Source organism: Hippocampus bargibanti, linkage group LG09 (genome assembly GCF_051943395.1).
Source record: "Hippocampus bargibanti isolate YZ-2025 linkage group LG09, ASM5194339v1, whole genome shotgun sequence".
Classification (NCBI taxonomy): domain Eukaryota; kingdom Metazoa; phylum Chordata; class Actinopteri; order Syngnathiformes; family Syngnathidae; genus Hippocampus; species Hippocampus bargibanti.
Window position 1 is genome coordinate 3,633,318 of NC_142742.1, and position 24,727 is coordinate 3,658,044.

The window sequence follows — 24,727 nt, forward strand, 5'->3', positions numbered from 1 at the left end:
TGTTCATAAGATTGTTTTAAATCATGACTGGTGTGTATAAGGGTTTCCTCGCCAGATTTGAAGTCACGGTTGTGGTTTTAAATGTGTATTATTAGTCGATAACGATAAATCCGGAAATATGGTGGCCACGTTGTAATTTTTTTTGTTCACGGTCATTTGCCTTTACTCTATTCTACTCCAATCTCTCTTCAAATAAAACATCGTATAATAAATCGGGTATAGTTAGTTGTAATCCCGTTTAATTTGTTGCTTGTTTATGGAGAAAATAATAAATCACGTTGAAAATTGAAATATTCAACGAATTAAAGACGAATGACAATTGTTTTTTTTCCATAATTGATTACCCTGACACCAAGTAGACACCTACTACCTTCATTTAAATATTTTAACCAGTCGGCAAAATGCCAATTTTGAATAAATCCGGTTTTCCACCATTTGTTTGGATTATTTGAAGAACCTGCTGTGGTATGTTTACACTGCTTGAAAATGCCTCGCAGCAGATTTTATTTTGTAGTTGTCCACGTTTAGCGCTCAGTTCCAGCTTCAGCTGTTGTTAAAGCACTATAAAAACCAATATATTGTATGGATTTATTGTATTATTTTTTTGGGTGAGACTATATCAGCGGCAAGAAAATTTCACTCCAGTATTGCCTCCATTTTCGGTTCCATATTGTTTTGATTGGCCACGTAAATCTTTTTTTTTATGTCAAATTTGCTCTGATACGCACAAAAACATAAATTCAGTATTAAGAATGTTCAGGAACCACATTCCTCGTTTCCAAGAATGGATTGGATTTGCCTTTATTAGTCTCGCAGTGGAGACATTTACATTTCACAGCATACATGAATACAGAATACATGCTAAAATGCTCAAAAAAATACGTTGATGTAGACAAAAATATCAACTTTACTGTTAAAGTCTTGACTGTCTTTTGCGGAAAGCACACTCGCATTGTATTATCCTTCAACCAAACATTTGAGGCGTGTTCAACAAAATACGTATCAAACAAACGGTGCTTCCTCTGATAATCACAAAAAGATCTTGTTTGTTGAAGACTTTGTCAACATACAAACATTGACAAAATATTGCAAATGTGTTTTTCTTCTGCCATAACTCAATTATATTGAAGTTATGAAACGGAAATTTGAATCTTCATTTTTCATACAGTAGTCAGACACTATTAACCCGTAAAAATATTTAAGTACAGTATTTTTTGTACTATTTCGAACTACAAGATCCACCAAATTCTTAATAGTGGCTGTGGTGTCCTCGTAAATCCACTAGATGGAGCTCGACTGACATAACATTTAAAAAGCAACCAAGAAATCAGAAAATTGATCAATAAAGAAGACACATCGGATTATAAAGGTACAATGTCAGCTTTTAAGCAAATGGCCTTATAGTACGGTAATTGGAAATATACATTATTCAATGTTTCGATCCCAGTTGCCGTTTCTTTTTCTTCAGCGGCAGACTTGGTAGACGGGATCGCCCACTTTAATCACCCCGGGCGTGTCCACGCTAAGAAGTTGCCCAAACAGCGGCGCTGACTTGTAGATGTGCTTCTCTTCGGGTTTGCACAGACGGTAGCTACATGACCAACACAGGACAAAATGCAACCCCGAAGACCACATTAGAAAAAAATAAACTTAACACCAATACATGTATAACTATAATTAATTTACTAACTTGATGACACGTAAGTTTAATTCATGGCTTTCGTATTAATAACTTATTAGTTGATGTGTCAATTTTTAGTGATGCGACAGTTCCCATACCTCTTCAGTGTGTCCAATGGCTCCTTTCTGTTTATGATTCCAGTTTCGGGGTCCACAGTGGTGAAGATGCACCTGACGAGAGGACAAAGTTTGCAGGTTTTGTATCATCAGTTCCGTATGTGGAACTGTCGCTGCTTGGAATCGAAGCGGATGCATTGTGTGTCTCTTTCTTGGTCACGGGCGTTCCCTCCGTGACATCACTTAAGGGGATCTTCATCAACTCGAAAACAAGACTTCCTAAATACAGTAAAGTCTCGTTATATCGATATTGGTTATATCGATAGTACTGCTTATTATGATACTATTTCTATGAACGCAGGGAGAAAATTTACATGCCGCAGGATCGGATATATCGATAGTCCGGTTATATCGATATTTTTTCCGACTCCCGAGAATATCGATATAACGAGACTTTACTGTATTCAGCGCGAGTCTTAAAACGTAAAATATAGCTATATGCGGTGGAATCTTTGTAAAATGCGCTCAGTAGAAGTCATTTGAAGTGATTTTACAAATTATAGAAACAACTTGTCCGGGGTGTTGGTTGTCTTTTAAACCAATAGTGGTGCAACACATATAGACAGACAGACCAGAATAAACTTTTGTTTACCCACCCCCTAGAAGCAAAAAAATAATCGTAATAACGTTACCTCCCGCATGACATCACCCGTCGCAGACGAACGCTGCCAATCTGGATCTCATCCCAAGAATCCTGTGCACGCACACCCACACAAAAGGGGGGGCATGATACCAGTTGAGTCGTGAGTAAAATTAGTCCTCCGCCTCCGTAGCACATGATGACTTTTTTTTTTCCCCTATTTGAAAACAGACGGAGACTCGCCGTACTTCGGCAAACGCCTCGCAGTCACCGATGACGATGTTGGGTCGGAAGCGCTCCGGCGTCAGGTCCTTGTTGATTTTACCGCTAAGGTCCTTGATGGATGCCTCGGAAAGCAGCATGACCGGACCGCTGTCAGGGTACGCCACTTCCTGGAACACGTCCAATGAAAGAAAACATGATCACATTGGAAGGGTTCAGTGCAGATTTCCAATCTGATTGATCTTTTATAGTTTCCGAAATATCACAGAAACTGACGTCATGAGGGAAATAGACAGATTCCGCATCCGCCGGCCTCCTCGGCTTCATGTAAGATTCAAAGTGCACCAGGCGGTAAGTCTTCTTCGCCTTCAGATACCTGACCAACCAACGGGACGCTTCGTCGCCGCAGTCGCGTCCCTGGATGTCTGCACCGAACACCCTGACATCACAAAAAAAAAAAAAAAAAAAACAATGGACAGTGATACCTCGGTTTACGAACCTCTTGGCTTACGAACTTTTCGGTTTACGAACGTTAAATGTATGAAAATTTTACCTTGGCATACAAACTTTTTTTCGTACACGGAGCTGCCTCAATGAGTGATGTCGTTCGCGAACGAGCCCGTTCTTCTAACAACAAAATGACAGCCGACAGTTTTTATCCTCTATTCCCCGCCCCCAGTCTTCGGTTAAAGCTACGTGATTGGTCAAGAACGCAAAAGTGAAGGGGGTGGGGTTTACACATAGAGAGTGAAGTCGTTCTACAAAAAGAAAATGGCTGCCGACTTTTTTTGTATTCTATTCCCCGCCCCCAGTCGTCGGTTACAGCCACGTGATTGGTCAAGAACGCAGCAGTGAAAGAGACAGCTAGGCGACAGAAATCGAGTTTCAACTTTGATAGTTTAAAGGCAGAGTGTAGACAGAAAGGTTAAATTATCCCATCAATCAGGCCCCACAAACAACCCACACAAGCCATCTGTAGACTTGATGCAAAAAGCTATCAACCCAGCTAAACAGAACACAATTGATGAGGAACTAGGTAAAATTATCGCAGATAAAGCACCTACAAGGGATCATTCCTCAAGATGGTGAAAGAAGGTTACGTTCCACATCAAGTGTTTAATGCTGAGAAAACTGGCCACTCCATTCCATCAAGCCATCAACGACCATCACAAAGGTAAATAAAACAACTTTATAATACTGTACAGTTCATTTCTTTATTTATAATATCATAGCACATTTATTATACATAAAATAAGGTATATTTTTTAAGGCTTAGAAAATTAAAAAGTAGAAAGTAGAGTAGTAGAATTATGTTTTATGGGCACCTGGGAACGGATTATTCTCGTTTTACTGGTTTCCACTGGGAAATTATTTTTGGAGATACACACTTTTCGCCTCACACACTCTGTCTGGGAACCAATTAAGTTCGTAAGCCAAGGTATCACTGTATTGCGTAGACCAACAACATGAGCTCCCCACCTGCAGTCCATTAAAGCGTTGTTGTTCTGCTTGATGGGGAAACGCAACTCGGCCATGTCGGGCCCGTTCAGGCACACGTCACCTCCCTCGAATGTCAAAGACACCAAAACCAGACGAGGTTCCTGGCGGCCCGTCACCATGTGGCCGTCCTCTGTCACCACCAACCAGTGGCTGTAATAATAATAAGAATAATAATAATAATAATAATAATACATTTCATTTTAAGTCCCTTTCAAAGCTCTCAAGGACACTTTACAGTCACAGACAAGCATAGGTATAATAATAAATAAACTTCAGTCACAAATATAATATAATAAATAAAATACAGTTATAAATAGAAATGAGAAAGCTACACAAAAATGCGATTTTAAATAGGTGGGTTTTGAGATGGGATTAGGTACAACATTGCTAATAATTTTTCCACACAAAAATAACCAGATTTTTTTTTTCATGATATAAAGGCTCTCTCGCATAAAAATGCCGAATTGATACGGAAGGACTCCTTTAATCGATTGCAAACATTTATGCTTTCCTCTTCAGAACTATTTGAATCATATTCATAACTGGATGAGTAACAAGAAAGCTTCTCCGAATCTGAAGCCATTGTTTTGATTCTCGAGCAAGGCAAGACGTCCTGACGTGACGTCACGAACAAGGGGGTGGGACCTTCTGAAACTCGGCATCTCTGGGGTCTTTTTGAAGTAGTAGTTTAGGGACACTTAACTCATTTTCACTAAAAATATCAGCCTGCGAGTTTTGGGTATATTAGATGCTTTAAAACGTTTTCCTGATGTCAGTTAGGAAACAAAAAATACTTGGGTGTTTTAAAAAACAAAGATACTTGATAAAACTCGCAAACTTAAAAAAACCGTTTTAAAAATAGTTTCAAATCGCTGGAGGATAACACCGACTCACCGGTCCGCCGCCTGGCCGTACTTAAGGCCCATCTTGAGGCATTCAGCAAGTGGCACCGACGTCGCTTTTCCGGACTTGAGCGGGTGGACAAGAAGCTGAGACACTACGCCCACACGCACACGCGTCTCCGGCTTCCTTAGATATTTATATCCGACCCCCAGAGCAACCGCAACTGCTGCGGCTGCCCCGCCGACCAGCAGGAGCGTCGACTTGTTGTGGGTCCAAGTTCTCACGATCTCCCTCGGCTCCATTTTGGAAGTTCTCGCTCAGACTTTGGACTTCCGCGCACTCGCTGGAAAAATAGAAATGTAACGTTCACGGGACCGTCGGTTTTAATCATGTTTCGACGTTTCAGTTGACTCGTATGCTACGTTCAAGGACATAAACCTATTTTTTTGTAAACAGGATTTAGAATGGGAGTTTTACGAATTCTGTTATTGGTGACATATTTTTGGCATATTTTTCTCTGCCATTTTCTGTCCATTTCTTTTCGGGCCGTTTGCTACTTTGGGCCTTTTTGTTCTGATGACTTTGTTGTTTGAGATGTTGTTCCTGCTGACTTCTTTTAATGCAATTCGTCAAATATACCCTGTGTAACTGGCGGGTATCTTGTCATTGGTTGCCATGACAACAAAAATATAATTTATATATACATGTTCTGTAAAAGTGTTTAATGTCTATATGTGAAACGTTATATGTGTGTTTTTCTAAAAAATCGTCTTTGATACTTTATTTATAATGTTTGTCATTGTCACTTCCGCTTCCGTGTCAGGTGTTGTAGATAAAAGCGAGTACGGCGAGACAGACGGAGCGAGAGAGAGAGAGAGAGAGAGAGAGAGAGAGAGAGAGAGAGAGAGAGAGAGAGAGAGAGAGAGAGAGAGAGAGAGAGAGAGAGAGAGAGAGAGAGAGAGAGAGAGAGAGAGAGAGAGAGAGAGAGAGAGAGAGAGAGAGAAACCGCGGTTGCAATATAACAGTTTATTGCAAAATTAACACTCAATGAATGCATGATCTCTGCATTCAGTTTTCATGAACGTTGTGTGTTTGTGTGTGTGTGTGTGTGTGTGTTGGGCGTCTTTAGCTGCCGGTATTGATACACATTCTTAATGTTGGCATCATTTCCACCTTGCAACGTAGGGTTGTCATGCCACAACCCATATATTTATTTGTTTATTTAATCTTTTTGGGTCGCAGAGGCAGCTTTGTGCATCGAACATGACCGTTAGAAGTAAAGTGGAATGTGGAAGCTACATGAAGTTGTGTCAGCTAAGCAAAGATACCCCGGGAGTAATAGATGCCAGGTACATTTAAATTAGCTCCATTTTTTTTGTTGTTGCAATGGTGCATTCAATGTTCAATGGATATAACGCTGACCTTCTCAGGGGGACTATTTTTGGGCCTCTGACATAGAAAGTCAGATTGGCTGCCAAAGCATAAACAGCAGATGCTCGGCCGGCGGGGGTTCAATACAGGGATTTGTCCAACGAATGTTCCTTCTGCCTATGGTTTAATGGCTGAAGGCGGCCTTCGCGGGCGTACCGCCAGGCCTTCCGAACTTCAACGCGTTATGTTGGTTAACCCTCTCTTGCACTCTTTAACCTGATAACACGGTGAGGTGTACACTATTGTAACTGCTGAGTATGTTGACGTTTGCCATCGCTTCATCATTCAAGACGAGTGGCGTCACAAAATCTGTTTTTAAATTGAGCAATCTTTTTTTTTTTTTCTCAAGATACAAATGTGTCGAATCAAACTACAGTATATCGCTCCACTTTAAAAAAAATGTTATATTGCAGCCCGTCGATGCGTATGAGATGTGTATAGAATCAGACTTTTATTGGAGGGAGCGATGCACACCCTATCTACTTGTGTTTCTATCGACCTATTTATGTTGCGAGCGAGCTAAGTTGCTAGCTTGCGATCTATCTATCAATTTATGTATCTATCTTCCTGTTTATGTCGCGAGCTACCTAGCTGGCTGCCTATCTATCGAGCTAGCTATCCAGCTAGATACGTATGTACAGTAAAGTCTCGTTATATCGATATCGGTTATATCGATAGTACCACTTATTATGATACTATTTCTATGCACGCAAGGAGAAAATTACATGCGTGCAGGGTCGGATATATCGATAGTCCCGGTTATATTGATATTTTTCGTACTCCCGAGAATATCGATATAATGAGACTTTACTGTATATTGTTATGTATCTATATAGGTAAATATCTATCTACCTATCTGTAAATTGTTAGGTTAGAAATATTACAAGCTAATATTAGCGTTAACAGTTACCTTTAATCTTTTACTATCTATCTATATCTATCTATCTTGCTATTTATGTAGCGAGCTAGCTGGCTTCCTCTGTCAATCTATCCGTCCATCATCTCTTCACGGTATGACGTTATGCTATTATTGCTATCCCCACATTGTGCCTAATTGTGACCAACTGTGCCATGTTGTTTTAGCACGGTCAACACCTCCCGGGCTCTCTGTCCCACGATAATACCGACTGCGCACTTTTGCGCGCCACCGTATCACGCCGCTGTATGTAACAAATCTGCTATAGGTGTTCCGGAACTGGACCCAGGTCAGAATTCCAAGGGGGAAACCATCTGGATGAGACAACGGGTTCTATATACGTTCTGTATAGCTTGAAAGGGACATTTGCCATTGTGCTTGTTTATGAATATATGTGGTGTTAAAATAACGAAACATGGTGTATAGTGTTCCAATGCATATAGTGGACTTTTCTAATGACAGTCTATTGGAGGCAGTGATTGACAGCTTGATAATTATCCTTTGTGCTAACATGGCAAAGCCCCTCGCATCTGCCAGTACAGACCGACGCTTAAGATAGTTCCTAAAAATAGTCCTCTTAAACATGTTCTCCTCTCACCCCCCCCTTGTTTTTTTTCTTGGGAATAACAATCGTTTTATGATACAACAGTGTATCAGCATTTTTTTTTTTGTTCTGGATGGGTCCTATCAAGGGACTCTTGAGAACTCTTTTCATGTTTGGATTTTTAGACATGTACCATTTTTTTCATGACATGGCACTAAATATTGGTCTGATTTTATTGGACAACTATCATCTCAGAAACTCAATGAAAATGGCTTCCAAAATTGTTATTTAGCTGTATCAAGAACTCAATTCATGATATCAACCTGCAACTTTTCACACCACCACTGTCCTCAAGACTCTCTCGACCTATTCCAAATGTTTCCAAAACGGGACAAATTTTAAGCACCTTCACGACCGCAACCACATTGAGAGGAGCCAGATGAAGTGGCTCGGGCATCTGATTAGGATGCCTCTCTGCTGGGGTGTTTCGGGCACGCCCCGCTGGCAGATGACCCTGGGGACGACACAGGACACGCTGGAGAGACTATGTCACCCAGCTGGCCTGGGAACGCCTCGGGAACCGCCAGGAAGAGCTAAACGTGGCTGGGGAGAAGGAAGTATGGGCTTCTGATAGAGATTAGACAGAATAAGAAGTTATCATATTTAAAAGTTTTATGCTTAGCTGACCAACCAAACGGCGCAGATGGCCTGAGGTCAATCTAAGTTTAACACACACAGCCTTGGACAGAATTTAGGACTTGGGAAACTCCTTTATCACCGGAGTAATTTACGACTTGAAACTCCTTCACAGGAAAAGCTCATTAGCCAGGTTATAAATTTATCAGTTCGTGGAAAAGGCAATGTTTTATTGCTGACAGCGGTTCGTGCTTAGAACTCAAGAGGTGTGGTATTATAATGAAGAAAAGTATGTTTTACTAATATATCACTTAAATTTGCATATACTCTGAATAAATAGCTTGGCACAGGGCTGCAGAATTCAGCCGTTTGTCATGAATGGCTGCGTCTCCTGCCGGCAGTAAAAGACAATCTTTCTGTGTTCGAGCCTTGGTCCACAGTGTCCGATCGAACATCTCTGACAGCTTCCCTATTGAAACCCCCGCGACTCAAACGATCTAGTGTACCGCGCGTTTGTGTTTTAGCACCGCGAGTTGACCAACAATTGCGCTGACATCTCAACTGCATTACAAGTTCTCTGTTGTTCATTCAGAGTCATACGTGATACCCATGGGATGGATATCATTGAAATAGCAGCTCAGAGATTCTGAAGATTCCGTTTCATGTTTTCAAATTGTTGTTGTTTCATATCATTTCAGGGCACTGCAAACAAGCTGCTTGTGAGTCACCGTCCTCTCAGAGACCACCAGTTGTACCATTTCAGTTTGTAGCCTGCACCCGTAAAACGCCAGCGGTCCAACGATCAAGTTCACCGCACGTTGGTTTGCTTAGCACCACAAGCCAGAAATTTCCCAGCTTGCAAGAAAAGTACTACTTTTGCCCCTACACCGAACTGCGTCTCATAAACATCCGGAATGGTGAGAGAATGTCCAGGCGCTTCTTGGAACGCCGGCGCGGCGTACACACGCAACCTGTGGATGCCGTCTCGACGTAACGGGTCCTATCCCGCGGTAGGTAAGCGTCAGAGAACCCAAGGTCACGGGGGATGGCGTCGGAACCGCCGCGCGGCTTGCCCTCGCTGCGGTACCACAGGCATGAGCAGATGGTCTGGAAGTGCAACACCTCCGCGTAGACGTCTTTAGCTTTGGGCGTGGACGACGATGAGGCGGCTGGCGGTACCAGGCATGACATCTCCGAACCGGGCTTTCCGGCTCCAGGTGGGGCCACGTGCCTCAGGGCGTCCCTCCGTTCGTCCTCTGCGTTCATGGTGAGGAAGCGCAGCACCACCAAGTTGAGGAAAGCCCCGATGACCGTCAAGCCCGTCAGGATGTAGACGAAGCAGAAGGCCACGTAGCGCGGCTCCTTCTGCAGCGCGTCGTGCCGCTGCAGCGCCACGTAGTCTCCGAAACCGATGGTGGTGAGCGTGATGAAGCAGTAGTAGAAGGCGTGCAGAAAGCTCCAGCCTTCGCTGTTGGAGAAGGCGACCGCACCCACGCACAGGGTGCCCAAGCAGGAGAGGAAGCCCACTGCCACCATATTGGCCATGGAGACCTCAGTGTGGCGCAAAGCCAGGCACTTCTTGGCCCGGTGCAGCAAGTGGCGCACCAGTGTGTTGATGCGCTCGCCCAGACTCTGGAACATGACTAAGGTGAGTGGGATACCCAGCAGGGCGTAGAACATGCAGAAGACTTTCCCTGAGTCTGTGCTAGGAGCTGCGTGTCCGTAGCCTGTGGGAGACACAAGCCATAGCAAAAACAAAAATATCAGTTTTTGCATGATGTCTGCGTCAACCAGGTCAATGTAATCGACAGTGTGGTTGAATCAAGGTGGATTTTGTGACTGATACCATTATAAACGTTTCAGTCAGGTTATATTACAAGAATCAGAAAGCTTTTAATAGTCTCCCAAATTGGGGGAAATTTGCTGAAGAAAATGCTTATCATAATATTTATTACAGATGAGATTTTGCGACAGATTTTAGCTAGCATCTCAGACCACATAAAATGAGGTAGGGGGCCAGATCTGGCCCTCCGGCTTTGAGTTGGACACCAATGGTCAAAGACTTCAAATCCATATTTGGAAACCTAAACCATGTCTCGAAACTTTGCTTGAAGCAGTCACATTGACTTAAAACCCCGACCATGGCCAGAAATCAAAATTTGAAACATACAGTAAAGTCTCGTTATATCGATATTCAAGGGAGTCCGAAAAAATATCGATATAACCGGGACTATCGATATATCCGACCCTGTTTGCATGTAATTTTCTCCGTGCGTGCATAGAAATAGTATCGATATAACCGGGACTATCGATATATCCGATATCGATATAACGAGACTTTACTGTATTCCCATGTTTGAAACATTCATCCATCCATTAGGTACGCTACAGTGACCTATAGTCCACCGCGATTGTTTTTGTCCAGTGAACAGAGCGCACTCTGGACTCGCAGTCGTATATCATTGCATTTTTGTGAAGTACGTAATCGATTTTCGTGGGATTTTCCAAGCTATGCATCTTATGATGACGTATTACACGTTTCCCTCCATGCTGGTTCTTAAAATTTCCGAATACGACAATGAGAGACGGGGGGGGAAACTGATTGAAGTTTACGCTCTTTTTGCTAACACGACAGTTTATGAAGGTGAGTAAGTTGTATTTTTATAACTCATACAAGTGGCAGAATATATATTGTTCTTCATAACTGCCAAGTTTCAAGCAAAATTAAGCATTAGCATATATATTTCTAGAGCTCACAATTTTCTTTCCTAGTCTTCAGTGACAGCCATTTTTGATTTCTGACGAAAATCTGCCTGCATTCGATCGTTGATATTTGCTAATTTATATTTTGAATCTTTTCTTGTGTTTTCTGTTCTTGTATAAAAGCTTTCCAATGGTACCTTACTCGTTAAGATCTGCCCAAAAATTAAAGTTATGATAGTTTAAACTGTGATAAAGAACTCGGTCACAGATTGTCATTTTTTAACTGTAATTACAGGCAGAAAATCCCCACATATTTCGAAAATTAAAAATGCCATTATTTCCTTATTATTTGCCGTAGAACAATAATCGATACATCATTTGAAAGCTATTTAAATGCACTTGGTATTAGAAAATGTGTGATGAATTATTATTGAAAAAATGTTGGCACATCCCTACATCCGTCCATCCATATCGATCGCGAAACCTGAACTTGAAATATTCCACTCCGATTTACAACCCCACCTTGCTTGAAAACCCTTATTCGAACCCCTTACGATCACATTTTGCGCACTCACCAATGGTGGTGATCACAGTGATGGCGAAGTAGAAGGAGCCGGCGAACCTCCATTGAACGCCCGCCTTGTGCGCCCGTAATTGGGCGACCACCTGCTCCACCTCGTCGAAGTTGGCCCGGCTCAGGTTGAACTTGACCATCACCTCCTGACGCCGCGACTCCAACCGCCGCTTGTGGCCGCGTTCCTCGCGGGACTCCAGCGTCTCGAACACTGCAGCGCCCACCAGCAAGTAAGTGAGGATGCTGACGATAAGCGCCAAAGTTCGCGCGTTTTGACGCTTCATGGCGGGAAAAGGACTCCCCAAGTCCGCGGGTGCATCCGGGTACCACCGCCGTCGCCACCACTGGAACTTGTGCTTTTCACTACCTCTTCGTCTTTCTTCTTTCTCCCTCGAGTATTCACGTCACTGGACTCTTTGTCATCGGCGTCTATTTTGGAGGATGACACGAGTGGGCAACCCCACACTACAAGACGACGACGACGACGGGGAGGAGGAAGGCGAATGTTAAATGAGCAAATATTGACGGTACGGGTTGTCTGTCCAGTTACACGCTACTTAACGGACGCCAGTGTCAATATTGATGTGACACTCCCGTTTGTTTTTCACAAATTAAGATAATTGCTTTTGCTCTGCTGTATCTTACGAAGTGACTCTTAATCTGACGAGCCACCCCACCACGAAGTCTCCCCTATTTTAATCGTACTGTTGTTTTTCAAGCCAGGAAGTTGCCATTTGAAAAAAAAAACAATGTTTCATGCCATGTAAAGGATTTCAAACTAGTTTCCAATGCAGGAATGAGTGATGGGAATTCCGGCTCCTTTCAGAGAGCTGGTTCTTTTGGCTCGGTGCACTAAAAAGATCCGGCTCTTTTGGCTCCCAAATGGCTCCTCCAGTGTTTTTGTTGCTTAAATTAACGACCAAAAGTCATGTACAATTATGTGAAAAACGAATTATTCATGTAAAAAATACAATATATCAAATATTTTTATTTGTATGGCTTTATTTATATGTGCAGAGAGAGCATCCACTAACTTTCACGTTCCCTGTGGTTACTCTGGTCTGATGATCAGCGGTCACTAATTTGCTTTTCATATTAATAATGCTATCATGCCAAATAGTCAAAAATATAATAATTGAATAATAATAACAGCGTAATGTGATAACATTTGTCCACCTGTCGACCCTAACACCGCCTCCCACTGTCCATAATTCTCCCTTCCCTCCTCTACCACGGATATCGACCAATCACGTGCGGCTTTAACTGAAGACCGAGGGCGGGGAATAGAGGACAAATAAAGTTGGTTCCCATTTGCGGCTCCTCGTTAGCACCGGCTCTCTTCGTTAACTTCAGAGATCCGTCTCTAAGAACCGGCTCGTTTGCGAACGACACATCACCACCAGGAATGCATCTGGGAACTTGCCAGGGAACATAAAATTACATAAAATAAACAAACATTTTCAATTTTCTTTAGTTACTACACAATCCTGTGCTCTTTTGGTATTCCACGGAAAAGAAACAGAAAAGACAAAGAGAACAGACTTAGCACAATATTTCTTACTAATGTTGACTAATGTTACAAATTTCTTTACTTTGAACATTTCCAATGTGTTGCAACAGCTCTCACATCATTCCCATTAGCCATTAAATTCAAATCATTAGCAGCAGTTTGCCGCAACGAATTGTCACTACCCTCCACAGACTTATTCGATTGTTTCTTTCAAAACGAGAATGTATTTGTTTGTTGCCTGTTTTTAATGTCTTTTCGAGTTTAACGCTCCATACTGCAAACATCCACCATGTTTGATGTAAATACTGCAATGTACCATGGGTAAATGAATATTTGATTATCTCTTTCGGCAGTTTCCGGTGGATCACGGAAAACCCTGAAATATCCTCTACCACGACTTTGGATCGCACTGAAATAAATGCAAGGTAATCATGGCTAGATATCGGTAAGGCAAGATGGCAGCTGATAAAAGTTAAAACCTCTGATGGAAAACGAACAGTTTCCAATTGCTGTTGAACTAAATCTGTTTCTTTAGCTATTTTAACAGAAGTATGTCATATGTGGCGCGGATCATTTCGCAATATGCGCGAATCGTAACACACATGCTGGGTAAATGACGCAAGGGCTTTTCCTGTTTGTATTTTGGTAAGAAAAGCGGCAACAAATCAAACAAGTTGGAATAACTTTTAATTGAAATGTGAGGAGATTGAAAAATTACGATGTTTGGCCAACGTAAAAATAAAAATAATATGAAGTGTTAGATTTAGATTTAGTTTCAAGACACACACAAGCTCACAAGTGTGTGCACTGTACAGTACGGCCATTTGAGTGCTTAGGGTGGTTTGGGCGTTACAAGGCTTCAAATTCGTCGATCCTCTGCTTGGTGTTGCCCATGCGGATCTGCCTGAGCGTCTTGTACTTGTCTCGGCCGGCTCGCACGTTCTCGGCGTGCAGCAGGTCGCTGGCGGTTTTCTTGTTGTGGTCGCGAGACTCCTCCAGCTCTGAGCTCAGCGCCTGATCGGAAGAGCAGGTAAAACCGGGTCATGATGTCAAAGAACGGGAGTGAGGGGCAGGTCATTTATAGCATCATGATCCGCTTTCAAATGCTAATTGAAAACTCGACTTTAACACAGTAGTTTGAAACCCTGAAAATCAAAACCTAAATTAAAAAAAAAAACCTTCCGTAATTTTGAAACTTTAATTTAAAACCCTAACCCTACCATAAAACACAAAATGGTAACTATAACCCTCATCTCATTCAAAGTTCTTCAAACACCGTAATCTTACCCTAAAACCCTGTTTTCATACTGTAAACTCACATGTTGTAGCTCCTTGCTGTAGCTTGAAACCCACACTCAAAACTATTCCCCAATATTAAACTCTAAATTTGGCCCAATTTGAAAACCCAAATGTGTCTTAAAACCTTAATTTGACACCATATCCTTATCTTGAAACCACATTTTCAAACTGGAACTGTTAAGGCAATTTGCAATACGAACACATTGTGCCCTAACCATAACCATTATCCTGCAACCCCCATTCATAAACCCTAAATACAGTATTTGGCAAACCTTTGAAAACCTAACCCTGATTTGAAACCTACTCTGAAACCTCAAAAGCCCTGTCTAAAATCCTAGTTTGTAACCCTAGTTCATGACCCTTATCCCATCTTGAAACACTATCAACCCTAACATCAGGTTGAACCCCTAACTTGAACCCAGAACCCTGATCTAAATAAAATGCTAATATGAAACCCAATCTAAATTTGATCACGCTGTGAAGGCCCCACGCCTCACCTTGAGCTTGGCTTGCAGACGTTCGTTCTTCTCGGCCTCTGTGAGCCTGTCCTCCTCGCGGCGGTGATCGTTGATGCCCTGTGAATGCAGCTCGGCGCTGTAGGTACTGTTCTCCTCGCTGTGCTCGTGGTCACTTTCGCTATCCGAGGAGGACGAGGAGGCGGCGACGGCCACCGGGGTCGAGCTGGTCATCACGTTGCGCAGCTCCTCCTGAGTTTTCACCAGATTCTCCTCCACCTCTTTAGCCTGGGGAATAAGGTACTTGGTCTTGAGAGGCCGCCTTGACTTCTAAAAACCACTTGTCGCTGGATGACTGTCGGAATGTCACCTTGCAGTGCCACGTATCCGCCTCCTCCTCCTTCACCCTCTTGGCCTCCTCCAGCAGCAAGATTTTGGCGCTGTACTCTGCCAGTTCAGTGGCCTTGGGAAAACAGACGCAGGAACATCTCACACTCTTTGAACGCAAGACAAAGGGACACGGGATCCACTGGGATCTCACCAGCTGCTCCTGGCTCTTCATCTGGTCCTCAGCCTGCCTGGCCAGTTCCTCCTTCGCGATGATGGCCTCCATCCTCTCGGCCTCAAGCCGGGCCGCTTCCTGCTCCACTTTCCTTCGTTCCTCTTCCAGCCGGATAGCCCGGTCCAGCTGCTCCTGGAGCTCTGCAAGGCGGTAGCGGTAGAGTTTTTTTGTCATGATAGTGTTCCAAATATCTATATCACTGGTTCTTAATCTTGTTGGAGGCACGGAACCCCACTAGTTTCATATGCTCATTCACCGAACCCTTCTTCCAAAGACTGTGCCTACTAACTGCAGACTAGACTGAGGGGTGGACCTCTGTGGCGGACGATCCACCGAACCCCTGAGACCGACTCACCGAACCCCTAGGGTTCGATCAAACCCAGGTTAAGAACCACTGATCTATATATGAAATTCCTTATATATGGCGCACCATAAGGCACATAGAATAGAAGCTACAGTTGTAGATGTGGTTCAGTTATATAGCCACTAGATGGGGCTATGCTAAAGGGAATACAATACAATACAGCTGTATTTATATAGAGCGAAAACTAAGGTAATTGAAGCTCACCCCTCTCGGCTCTCTTGGTGGTCTCCTCGTATTGCTGAAGCTTGGACATGAGATCTCGCTTCTCACGTTCCATCTGCTCCTTCTCGAGCTCGATGGCCTCCCTGCGTTTCTTCTCGCTCTCCAACTGGTCGCGCTCCATCTTCTTCTGGAGCCGCTCCTCCTTGGCCTGCGCCTTCATCTGCTGCACCTCGATGGTGTCCGGCTTGCGGCGCCTCATGTACAATTCGTGGTTGCCCATGCACAGCTGAAGGATGCGCTTATTGACACGCAGCCGCGGCGCATAGAAGATGAAGTCCTTGAAGGGGGACGAAAAACCAACAACAATGCCCTTGCGTACTAGCCGTATCCAGCTAATCATAACTCTCGGAATGTCAGACGATGAGTGATATCCTTGATGGTTTTCCCGGTGTCAAGTACTTACAGGGGATTTCTTGTCGATGGGCTTGATAATAAACTTTTTATCGTTGAAGGAAATATTCCTGATTTCACTCCAGGGAAATCCGATTTTAGGAGTCATCCTGAATGAATGAAATGGAAAACAAGAGTAACCATAAAACTGTATTGCTCTAAAAAAATCAGGGTACCATGGACATCTGTGTAGGCTCTCAGTTGTGCAGGAGTGGTCCATTGAGGAAAAGGTTTCTTCAGCCGTCATCTGTATTTCTTTGAAGGTGTCAGACGTTTCACTTCTTAAGCCGATACCACGTAGACTTAGTCATGCTAATGAGGGAAACCAGAGCCAGGGATAGAACAATAGTGGTAATCGGATTGGCTAATGACGCAAATCCAGAGCCAGGGATAGAACTATAGATGTAATCAGAGTGGAGAGGTAATCAGATTGGCTAATATGGTGAAACCAGAGCCAGGGATAGAACAATAGAAGTAATCAGATTGGCTTCAGGGAGTGGTCTACTGCTCCCGCAACCTTAGAGCAGGGGTCCGGCGCAGGGATCTATCAGAGCAGAGGTCTGGCATGGCCACTTGAGATATAGCGCCAGAGTTACCAGTAGAACTTTAGTTCGCTGACGAAGCTCTTCGGATGAGGAGCGAAACGTCAGACACCTTCAAAGTAGTACAGATCACGGCTGAAGAAGCCTTTTCCTGGATACAAAATGACATTGGGTAAAAGTGGTTGCGATGATGCATGAAGCAGCCTGTTAGTTGGATCCTCTTACTCATATTATACTTCCAAAACACTGCGGGGTTCTGTTATTGATCAGGCATTCGCAATTTTCCAGGTTGTGTTGAACCATATGTAAGAGTTCAACGACCTCGCCAAATGAATACGATCAGCAGGACGAGGTCGACAACCTCAGGAGCAATGACAGACAGCGTGTCTGTCTTTCTGTGTGTGTGTGTGTGTCAGCATGTCAACACACCCTAACAAACTCACCTGTCCTCCTTCTCGTAGATGTTGAGGCCCAGTGCGTCCACGCCCAACCACAAGTCAGTGCCTTTCTTGTTCTTGATCTCAAAGTAGTTGACGCCGTACATCTCCAGGTCTTGGGCGATCTTCAGGTACTCGATGATGGCTTCGTCCCTGGATGGAATTCAGGTAATGTTCAGTGTGAATTTATTTATTTTTGACTACATCAGGGTGATTGTTTAGAACAAATCAGAAAATTAGTGTTTGAAGAAGACAAGTGTGAATGATTGTTTTGATAGATGAGCGTGTGACCGTTTTGACGACACAACAGGGATCGTTTCAACTCCACCGGGTGCCTGGTTATTTTGACTACACGAGAGATTGAATATTTTGTCCATATGAGAGTGAATGGAAGATTATTATGGCGGATTTTTTCAAATGACTTCTATTGAGCGCATTTTACAAAGATTCCACCGCATATAGCTATATTTTATGTTTTAAGACTTGCGCTGAATATTCAGGAAGTCTTGTTTTCGAGTTGATGACGATGCCCTAAGTGACGTCACTGAGGGAATGCCCCTGACAGAGAAAGCGACACGCAATGCATTTTGGGTACTTTTTTTCGTCCGAAAACACCGTGTTGATGGCGAAATTAGAAGGAAAACTACATCAATAACGCAATGGTGAATCGTTGTGTGTCACAGCCAATTGCGGTAACACGCTTAAAAAAGGTGTATGTTTACACAAGTTCCCAGCGGACAAATCAGCCCATTTCCAACGGAGCTTAGGCGCCATCTTGTGCATTTTCTGGCCGCTACATTGGAGTCCAGACAGCTCGAATTGATACGGAAGGACTTCTTTAATCGATTGCAAACATTTATGCTTTCCTCTTCAGAACTATTTGAATCATATTCATAACTGGATGAGTAACAAGAAAGCATCTTCTCTGAATCTGAACTCTCTGAAGCCATTGTTTCGATTCTGGAGCAAGGCAGTTTGTGAAAGAGTATCCTGGCGTGATGTCACGAACAAGAGGGCGGGACTTTCTGAATCTGCCCAGTTCCAAGCTCATTTTGTGGCTGTTTTGGGATATTTTGAGTCATTTTTATTGGTGTTTTGCATTTGACTAAAAATATTAGTGTGCATGTTTTGGGTATTTTAGATGCTATAAAATGTTTCTCCGATGTCAGTTAGGAAACAAACAAATGGTGTCAGTTGTCCTTTAAAAGCTGACAAAAACAGACGTCCTTGGATCGGTTCTTGACAAAACCCCAGTCAAAAACCACTTTTTCGACGACACAAAAGAGTTGTTCTTTTACATACACGAGAACGTGACTGCTTCGACACCAGATACTGCAGCGGATTATTTCCACGATAGGACGTTGCATAAATGCAGATGAACTTTTAACTGAGCAGTGGTCTTCAAGTGAAACCTACTTGAGCATGCATCCGTGCTCCTCGTGCCAGACCTGTATCTTGTCCTCCCATTGATCCTTGGACAAGCTGTGTTGTTCCAGGACTCTATTGGAGTGAGCAGGTTAGCATCACTGTGCTCATATTGTTTGAAGTCTTCAAGCATGCATTCCCCTTTTTCACCTGCGTGACATGAGACGCTCCGAGGACATGTAGCCCGGATGATGCACCGACTTCTTGTACTCGCCATACTTGGCTTGGATGGCGTAGGAGGCGAGGAGCACGGCAGACTCCGGTGGACAATAGACGTCCTCGTTGAGGATGTCTTCCTTGACCTGCAGGTAGAAGAGCCGGCGAGTCACGTCCTGGATCAGCTCCTCTGCCACGTCCTCCGGGTAGTACTTGGCACGTAGCTTGAACTGCAGCGGCGTTTCCTTGCGTATGTCCTGCGACATCACCTGTGAAGGTACCCAAGCATTTTTTTTGTCTCTTTCTCTCATCAAACAATGACAAAAATCTTATTAGAAATGCCTCAGATTTCACCCCAAAAAAACGTAAATTAACAAAATAACCTTTTTCTCAATATTGAGCCAGGTGAGTAAACCTTTTCCGTCGACAAACTGGAGCCCAAAGTACCAAATCTCACGCAATCCGATTGTCCTGGCCACCTAAAAACAAAAATCAGCAAAAATTTAACGCAGAAATTGAAAAGTGTGGTTTTTCTTGCGGGGGTGCCGATAAAGCGCTGGTCAGACCTCTGGCAATGTTTTTCCCTTCCACCAGGGGGGGGCAGAATTTGCCTTTTGTCCATGTTAGCGCTTTGTTACAGCTTGAGCTGTTGTTAAACCGCTATATAAATCAATATCTATTGCATTGTATTTTGGACAGTCACCGCCATTTCAAGCTCAGATAACTCCAGACCCATATAACTTAGGAATTAACTTTTTTTTCTAATAAAAGAAGAGAGTCTCTGGCTTCTCTGGCTTCCTGTGCTGAATGGAATGTTTATGTAGTTCTAAAACTCAATCTTCTTTGGGTCCTGCATTTTGAGTGAAAATGACAAAAACCCTGGCACTGTAGTGGACACATTTTTGCACGTTTGACAGTGAAAGTTAAAATGAGTAAATATTGACAGCTTCTCACCCCGATTTTGGTAATAATCCTGAAAAGGAAAAACATATATATCATAATTTCAACCGGACAAAACCATTTTTGTTCTGACTGGACTAGCGAGTGACTAATGTATTCCAAAATGGCTAATAATAATAATAATACATTTCATTTATAAGCGCCTTTCAAAACTCTGAAGGACACTTTACAGTCACATATTTTTTTTGTGCGGGTGAGCAGCGGCAGCCATTCGCGCCAGCGTTCACTCTACCCGGAAGTAACATATACATTTCATTTCAAGCACCTTTCAAAGCTCTCAAGGACACTTTACAGTCACAGACAAGCAAGCATAGGTACTGTAATAAATAAAATCCAATCACAAATAGAATACTATAAATGAAATACAATTATAAATAGAAACAAGAGAAAGAGCTACACAGAAAATGCCATTTTACATTCATTTTACTAATCATCTCAAACTTTATAGCTAGTAAATGATCAAAATACCCTTATTAATTTACACACATTTGGATTTTGGATGATTGGTCACTGGTTATTCGGGTCGCTTGCGAAATATAATATGAGGACAAAATGCTGAGGATTTACAATAATATAATGACGGGGAAAAAATGGGGACACCTGCAGAAAACGGCATCCCAGCTACAAAAAAAAAAAAGAATTTTTAAACGTAAAACATGGATGTACATTTTTTTGGGACGCCATCACTATCCTTCCTCATGATTTTTTTCCCGTTCCAATTTACCGGGAAAAAAAAAAACATTTAACAATCGGCCTCTGACCTGATCAAAGAGCTGCTTCCCCGTCGTATTAGGGTGGAAGGAAAACTCCAGCTCAGCATCCATGGTGGTGACGCGAACGTTGACCTGGGGGAGGAAAGGTCGCTCAGTCACGTGACTCTGCGACATTCGTCAACCTCTAATTTGATACGTGCTTCCCATTGTGTAATATTAAGAACATCCGCTTTCTCAAAAAAAACTCGTGCGATTGACCTGAACGGACATATTGATTATTCCGAATGGAGGGGAAAAAAAATGATGTAAATAATTGCCTTTTAATGTGGAAGTGGATTGTTCATAAGCCATAATTGCTCACTATCTCATTAGACTTTGGACTGTGGTCACTAGGCGAAAAAAAAATAAAAATAGCACGGCGGTCGCTAACAACAAGTCGCTGGATTTACTGTCAGTCTTTTGCTCTTTCTCTCTGTTTTTGACAGTGATAAGTTTCACTTGCTAAAATGGGGTAACAAATAATCAGTATGAAAAACGGACATGTGACTAAACACCCCCGTTACCCGCCTTGACCTCTTACACCTCCGGATTCGCTTTCGCAAGGATTTTATGAACAGTCATAAAGATAAACTCAGTCAAAGTTGGGCAACCCAAAAAAAGTAGATTTCTGCATGACCGTCACTTTAGCTTATATGGGGGAGGCTTACCTTTAAATTCCTCCGAGCTAATCATTGCAACTAACGACCACAAAAAAAAAAAAATCCATCTTGAAGTGACATTTTGTTCAAGAAGGTGAAAAATTCCTGCGACGTGACTCATGACTCCACGTCACTCTGCGACCTCTCGGGCCAAGATTTTCTCCTTGGAGGTTCATAGTGAATACATATCAAACGTACCGCACGTATCGTTACCGCTAACAAATGCACGGCGGGCAAGATTAATTCTTCTCACTGTCAAAAGACAAGTTTATTTATTTAAAGGACAACCGACATCTCCGGACAAGTTGTGTCCATAATTTGTAAAATATCTTCAAATGACTTCTACTGAGCGTATTTTACAAAGATTCCACCGCATATAGCTATATTTTACGTTTTAAGACTCGCGCTGAATATTCAGGAAGTCTTGTTTTTGAGTTGGTGACAAGTCCGTATGTGACGTCATTTAAGGACCGCCCTTGACCGTAAAAAAAGACGCATTGTAACCGTCCTTCCATCACGTCAATATACAGTAAAGTCTCGTTATATCGATATTCAAGGGAGTCCGAAAAAATATCGATATAACCGGGACTATCGATATATCCGATATCGATATAACGAGACTTTACTGTATTTTGCTGTACTTGTTTGGTCTAAAAACCTCGTGTTGCACCAAAAAGCCGCCAGAAGAGGGATACCAAGCTCCATGGAAGGAATTTATCAGCCTGTGGAAACGGGCTGATTAATTCCTCACACGGAGGTTGGTCGCCATTTTCTGCCTTTTTTGGGTGCGACATTTCCCACCCCTGATGCCTCAAAATGACACGGAATAAATTCTTTAATCGATTGCAAACACGTATGCTTTCTTCTTCAGAACTATTTGACTCATATTCATAACTGGATGTGTAACAAGAAGGCATATTCTCCGAATCTGAAGCCATTGTTTTGATTCTAGAGCAAGGCAATACGTCTTGCCGTGACACCACGAACATGGGGGCGGGACCTTCTGAAACTGGCCACTTCCGGTTTCAAATTGAAGTACTTTTTAGACACTTTAAGTCATTTTTATTGGTGTTTTACATTTGACTAAAAATATCATACTGTGTGTTTTTGGTATTTTAGATGCTATAAAACGTTTTTCTGATGTCAGTTAGGAAACAAAAAAGTGACGTCGGTTGTCCTTTAAACGCCGGCAAATTCTCGGTCGCTTCGCTTTGTGTGTCACAACCGGTCAAGTTGAATTTGTGGTTAATGAGTAATTAAAAAAAAGACAAGAAGGAACTAAAGTCAAATCAATCATAGGGTAAAATAGCAAAAGAAAAAGTGTATTCGTCGATCCGTTCTTACCGTTTTGGGCATCTCGGTGGCGGCGATGGTCGTCTGGTGGTAGAAGGAGGAAGTCGGTCGGGCGTTTCCCAGGAAGGACTGAGGAAGCAGCGGGAGCGTCCACCTGCTAAAGAAAGACGGCTGGGCTGTGGCTGGCTGGTTCGTCCGACTATAGGAGGGCAGGGCGTGTACCCTTTGAACCGCCTTTTGACTTGGTTACTATCGCGCAAACACTAAGGAGACGTCCTCTCCCAACCCTCCCACCCCCTCAAAAAAAACAAAAAAAAACACAGCTCCGAAGTTGACCTTTGAACGGAGCAGTCGGCGCGCTGATTGTAGATGCTGAAGCTACAGAGTGACGTATGCTTATCAAGGGATCGAAATAACGCCGGCTGTCTATTTAGTTAGTCGAAAGAAAGCAAATTCTTAAACAAAAACAAAACAACGTGACCTTTGAACTCTAGCTATTTCGGCTGACTTCTTTCAGATACCCACCAAAAATCAATAATACCAAACAGAACAACATTCTTGAAGATCCATCAGTTCACACGACTGTCCAAAAAAAAAATGGACGGATTTGTTTTTCTGACACCAAACAGCAATTTTTGAGCGTATGATGAATCTTAGTTACAATTATGAGAACTAGATAACTACAAACATGTACCTCAAGATACTTCTTCACCACAAATATGTACCTGGCTAGGCCTATAAATACTTTGAGGGGGATAAGTGAACAATTGGATTAGCATTTATTCATCTCGCAGTGGAGACATTTACATTTCACAGCAGTAAAGTGATGAAAGTCAGAGGAAAGGAAAGGAAGAAGTAGAAAACGAAAAATACAGGAGCTGCTGTAAAGGCAGCCACTCTCGCGGCGCCATCTTGAAGTAAAATAAAAATAATAATGTGACACCACAAGACACAAGTCATTCAATCGTAAGCACTTTCTGCACCCTCTTTGTTGCATGAAGCACTTCTAGATGAAAAAGGAGAGCATTAAAGCATCATTTTCACCAGTGGATTAGGGTTGCCATGATTAAATGTGCACGTCTGCTACAAACTAAATATTAAAAGCAAACAGGAAGCTTTAGCATCCATTGACGAAAAGAGATTGTCTAACATCTCCTGTCCCACGTCAATCCGCTTCAATTCCAAGCTGCGACATATTCCACATACGCATCGGCGCTCTGCGCTGACGTTCCTTTCTTCTCATCGTGGGTTCCTCAAGCCATGCATCCATCCAGAGCTGTCCAGCGATGACAGTCAAATGACATTCCTCCCAAATCAAAAACAGTGCTGCCATATTCGTGCTGCCGAAAATTATCAATTGACAATTCTCTTTGTTCAGCCGCCCTTCAATATTGTTCTTTTTATTGTACCGAAAAACTATCACTGAAAGTCTGCAATATATATAATACAGTAAAGTCTCGTTATATCGATATTCAAGGGAGTCCGAAAAAATATCGATATAACCGGGACTATCGATATATCCGACCCTGTTTGCATGTAATTTTCTCCGTGCGTGCATAGAAATAGTATCGATATAACCGGGACTATCGATATATCCGATATCGATATAACGAGACTTTACTGTATATAATATAATATATTGCGTTGATTTTGACCTTCTAGTTCCGATCTAAAGTACAGTCAAACCTCGGTTTTTGAACGTCTCGGTACTCATCCCATTTGGTTTTCAACCAAAAATCTCAGATTTTTTATGCCCCGGTATACAACCGAAATTTGGTTCTCAACCAAACTGAGTGCATCTGAATGCATCACTCGACTACCCTCCGATTCCTTATACGTCACTTCCTCACCGATGCATTAATATTGTATTATTGTAATATTGTATTATTTTTGCAAAAATGCAGACATATTTGGTTAAGATCTCTTGAATATTATGATTTTAAAGCAAGCAGAGG

At 42.6% G+C, this 24,727-nt stretch overlaps 3 protein-coding genes across 3 annotated transcripts; all 3 read right to left on the reverse strand.

Annotated features, from left to right (window-relative positions):
* Positions 1-777: 777 nt before the first annotated feature.
* marc1 (mitochondrial amidoxime reducing component 1) lies at positions 778-5,294 on the reverse strand. The gene is made up of 7 exons (XM_089005235.1): positions 4,994-5,294; positions 4,079-4,249; positions 2,876-3,038; positions 2,626-2,769; positions 2,430-2,491; positions 1,780-1,851; positions 778-1,591 (listed from the first exon to the last, which is right to left on the reverse strand). Exons 1-7 carry the CDS (start codon positions 5,242-5,244, stop codon positions 1,465-1,467), a joined length of 990 nt encoding a protein of 329 aa, XP_088861361.1. The 5' UTR covers positions 5,245-5,294; the 3' UTR covers positions 778-1,464.
* Positions 5,295-9,351: 4,057 nt separating this feature from the next.
* kcnk3b (potassium channel, subfamily K, member 3b) lies at positions 9,352-12,267 on the reverse strand. Its single transcript, XM_089005237.1, has 2 exons — positions 11,748-12,267; positions 9,352-10,196 (listed from the first exon to the last, which is right to left on the reverse strand). The coding sequence occupies exons 1-2, from the start codon at positions 12,028-12,030 to the stop codon at positions 9,352-9,354; spliced, it is 1,128 nt and encodes a 375-aa protein (XP_088861363.1). The 5' UTR covers positions 12,031-12,267.
* A 1,659-nt stretch (positions 12,268-13,926) lies between these two features.
* On the reverse strand, positions 13,927-23,023 carry ezra (ezrin a). Its single transcript, XM_089005234.1, has 12 exons — positions 22,824-23,023; positions 20,830-20,913; positions 19,492-19,587; positions 19,103-19,377; positions 18,944-19,027; positions 17,534-17,680; positions 16,562-16,658; positions 16,141-16,435; positions 15,552-15,712; positions 15,381-15,473; positions 15,053-15,298; positions 13,927-14,270 (listed from the first exon to the last, which is right to left on the reverse strand). Exons 1-12 carry the CDS (start codon positions 22,833-22,835, stop codon positions 14,106-14,108), a joined length of 1,755 nt encoding a protein of 584 aa, XP_088861360.1. The 5' UTR covers positions 22,836-23,023; the 3' UTR covers positions 13,927-14,105.
* Between the last annotated feature and the right edge of the window lie 1,704 nt (positions 23,024-24,727).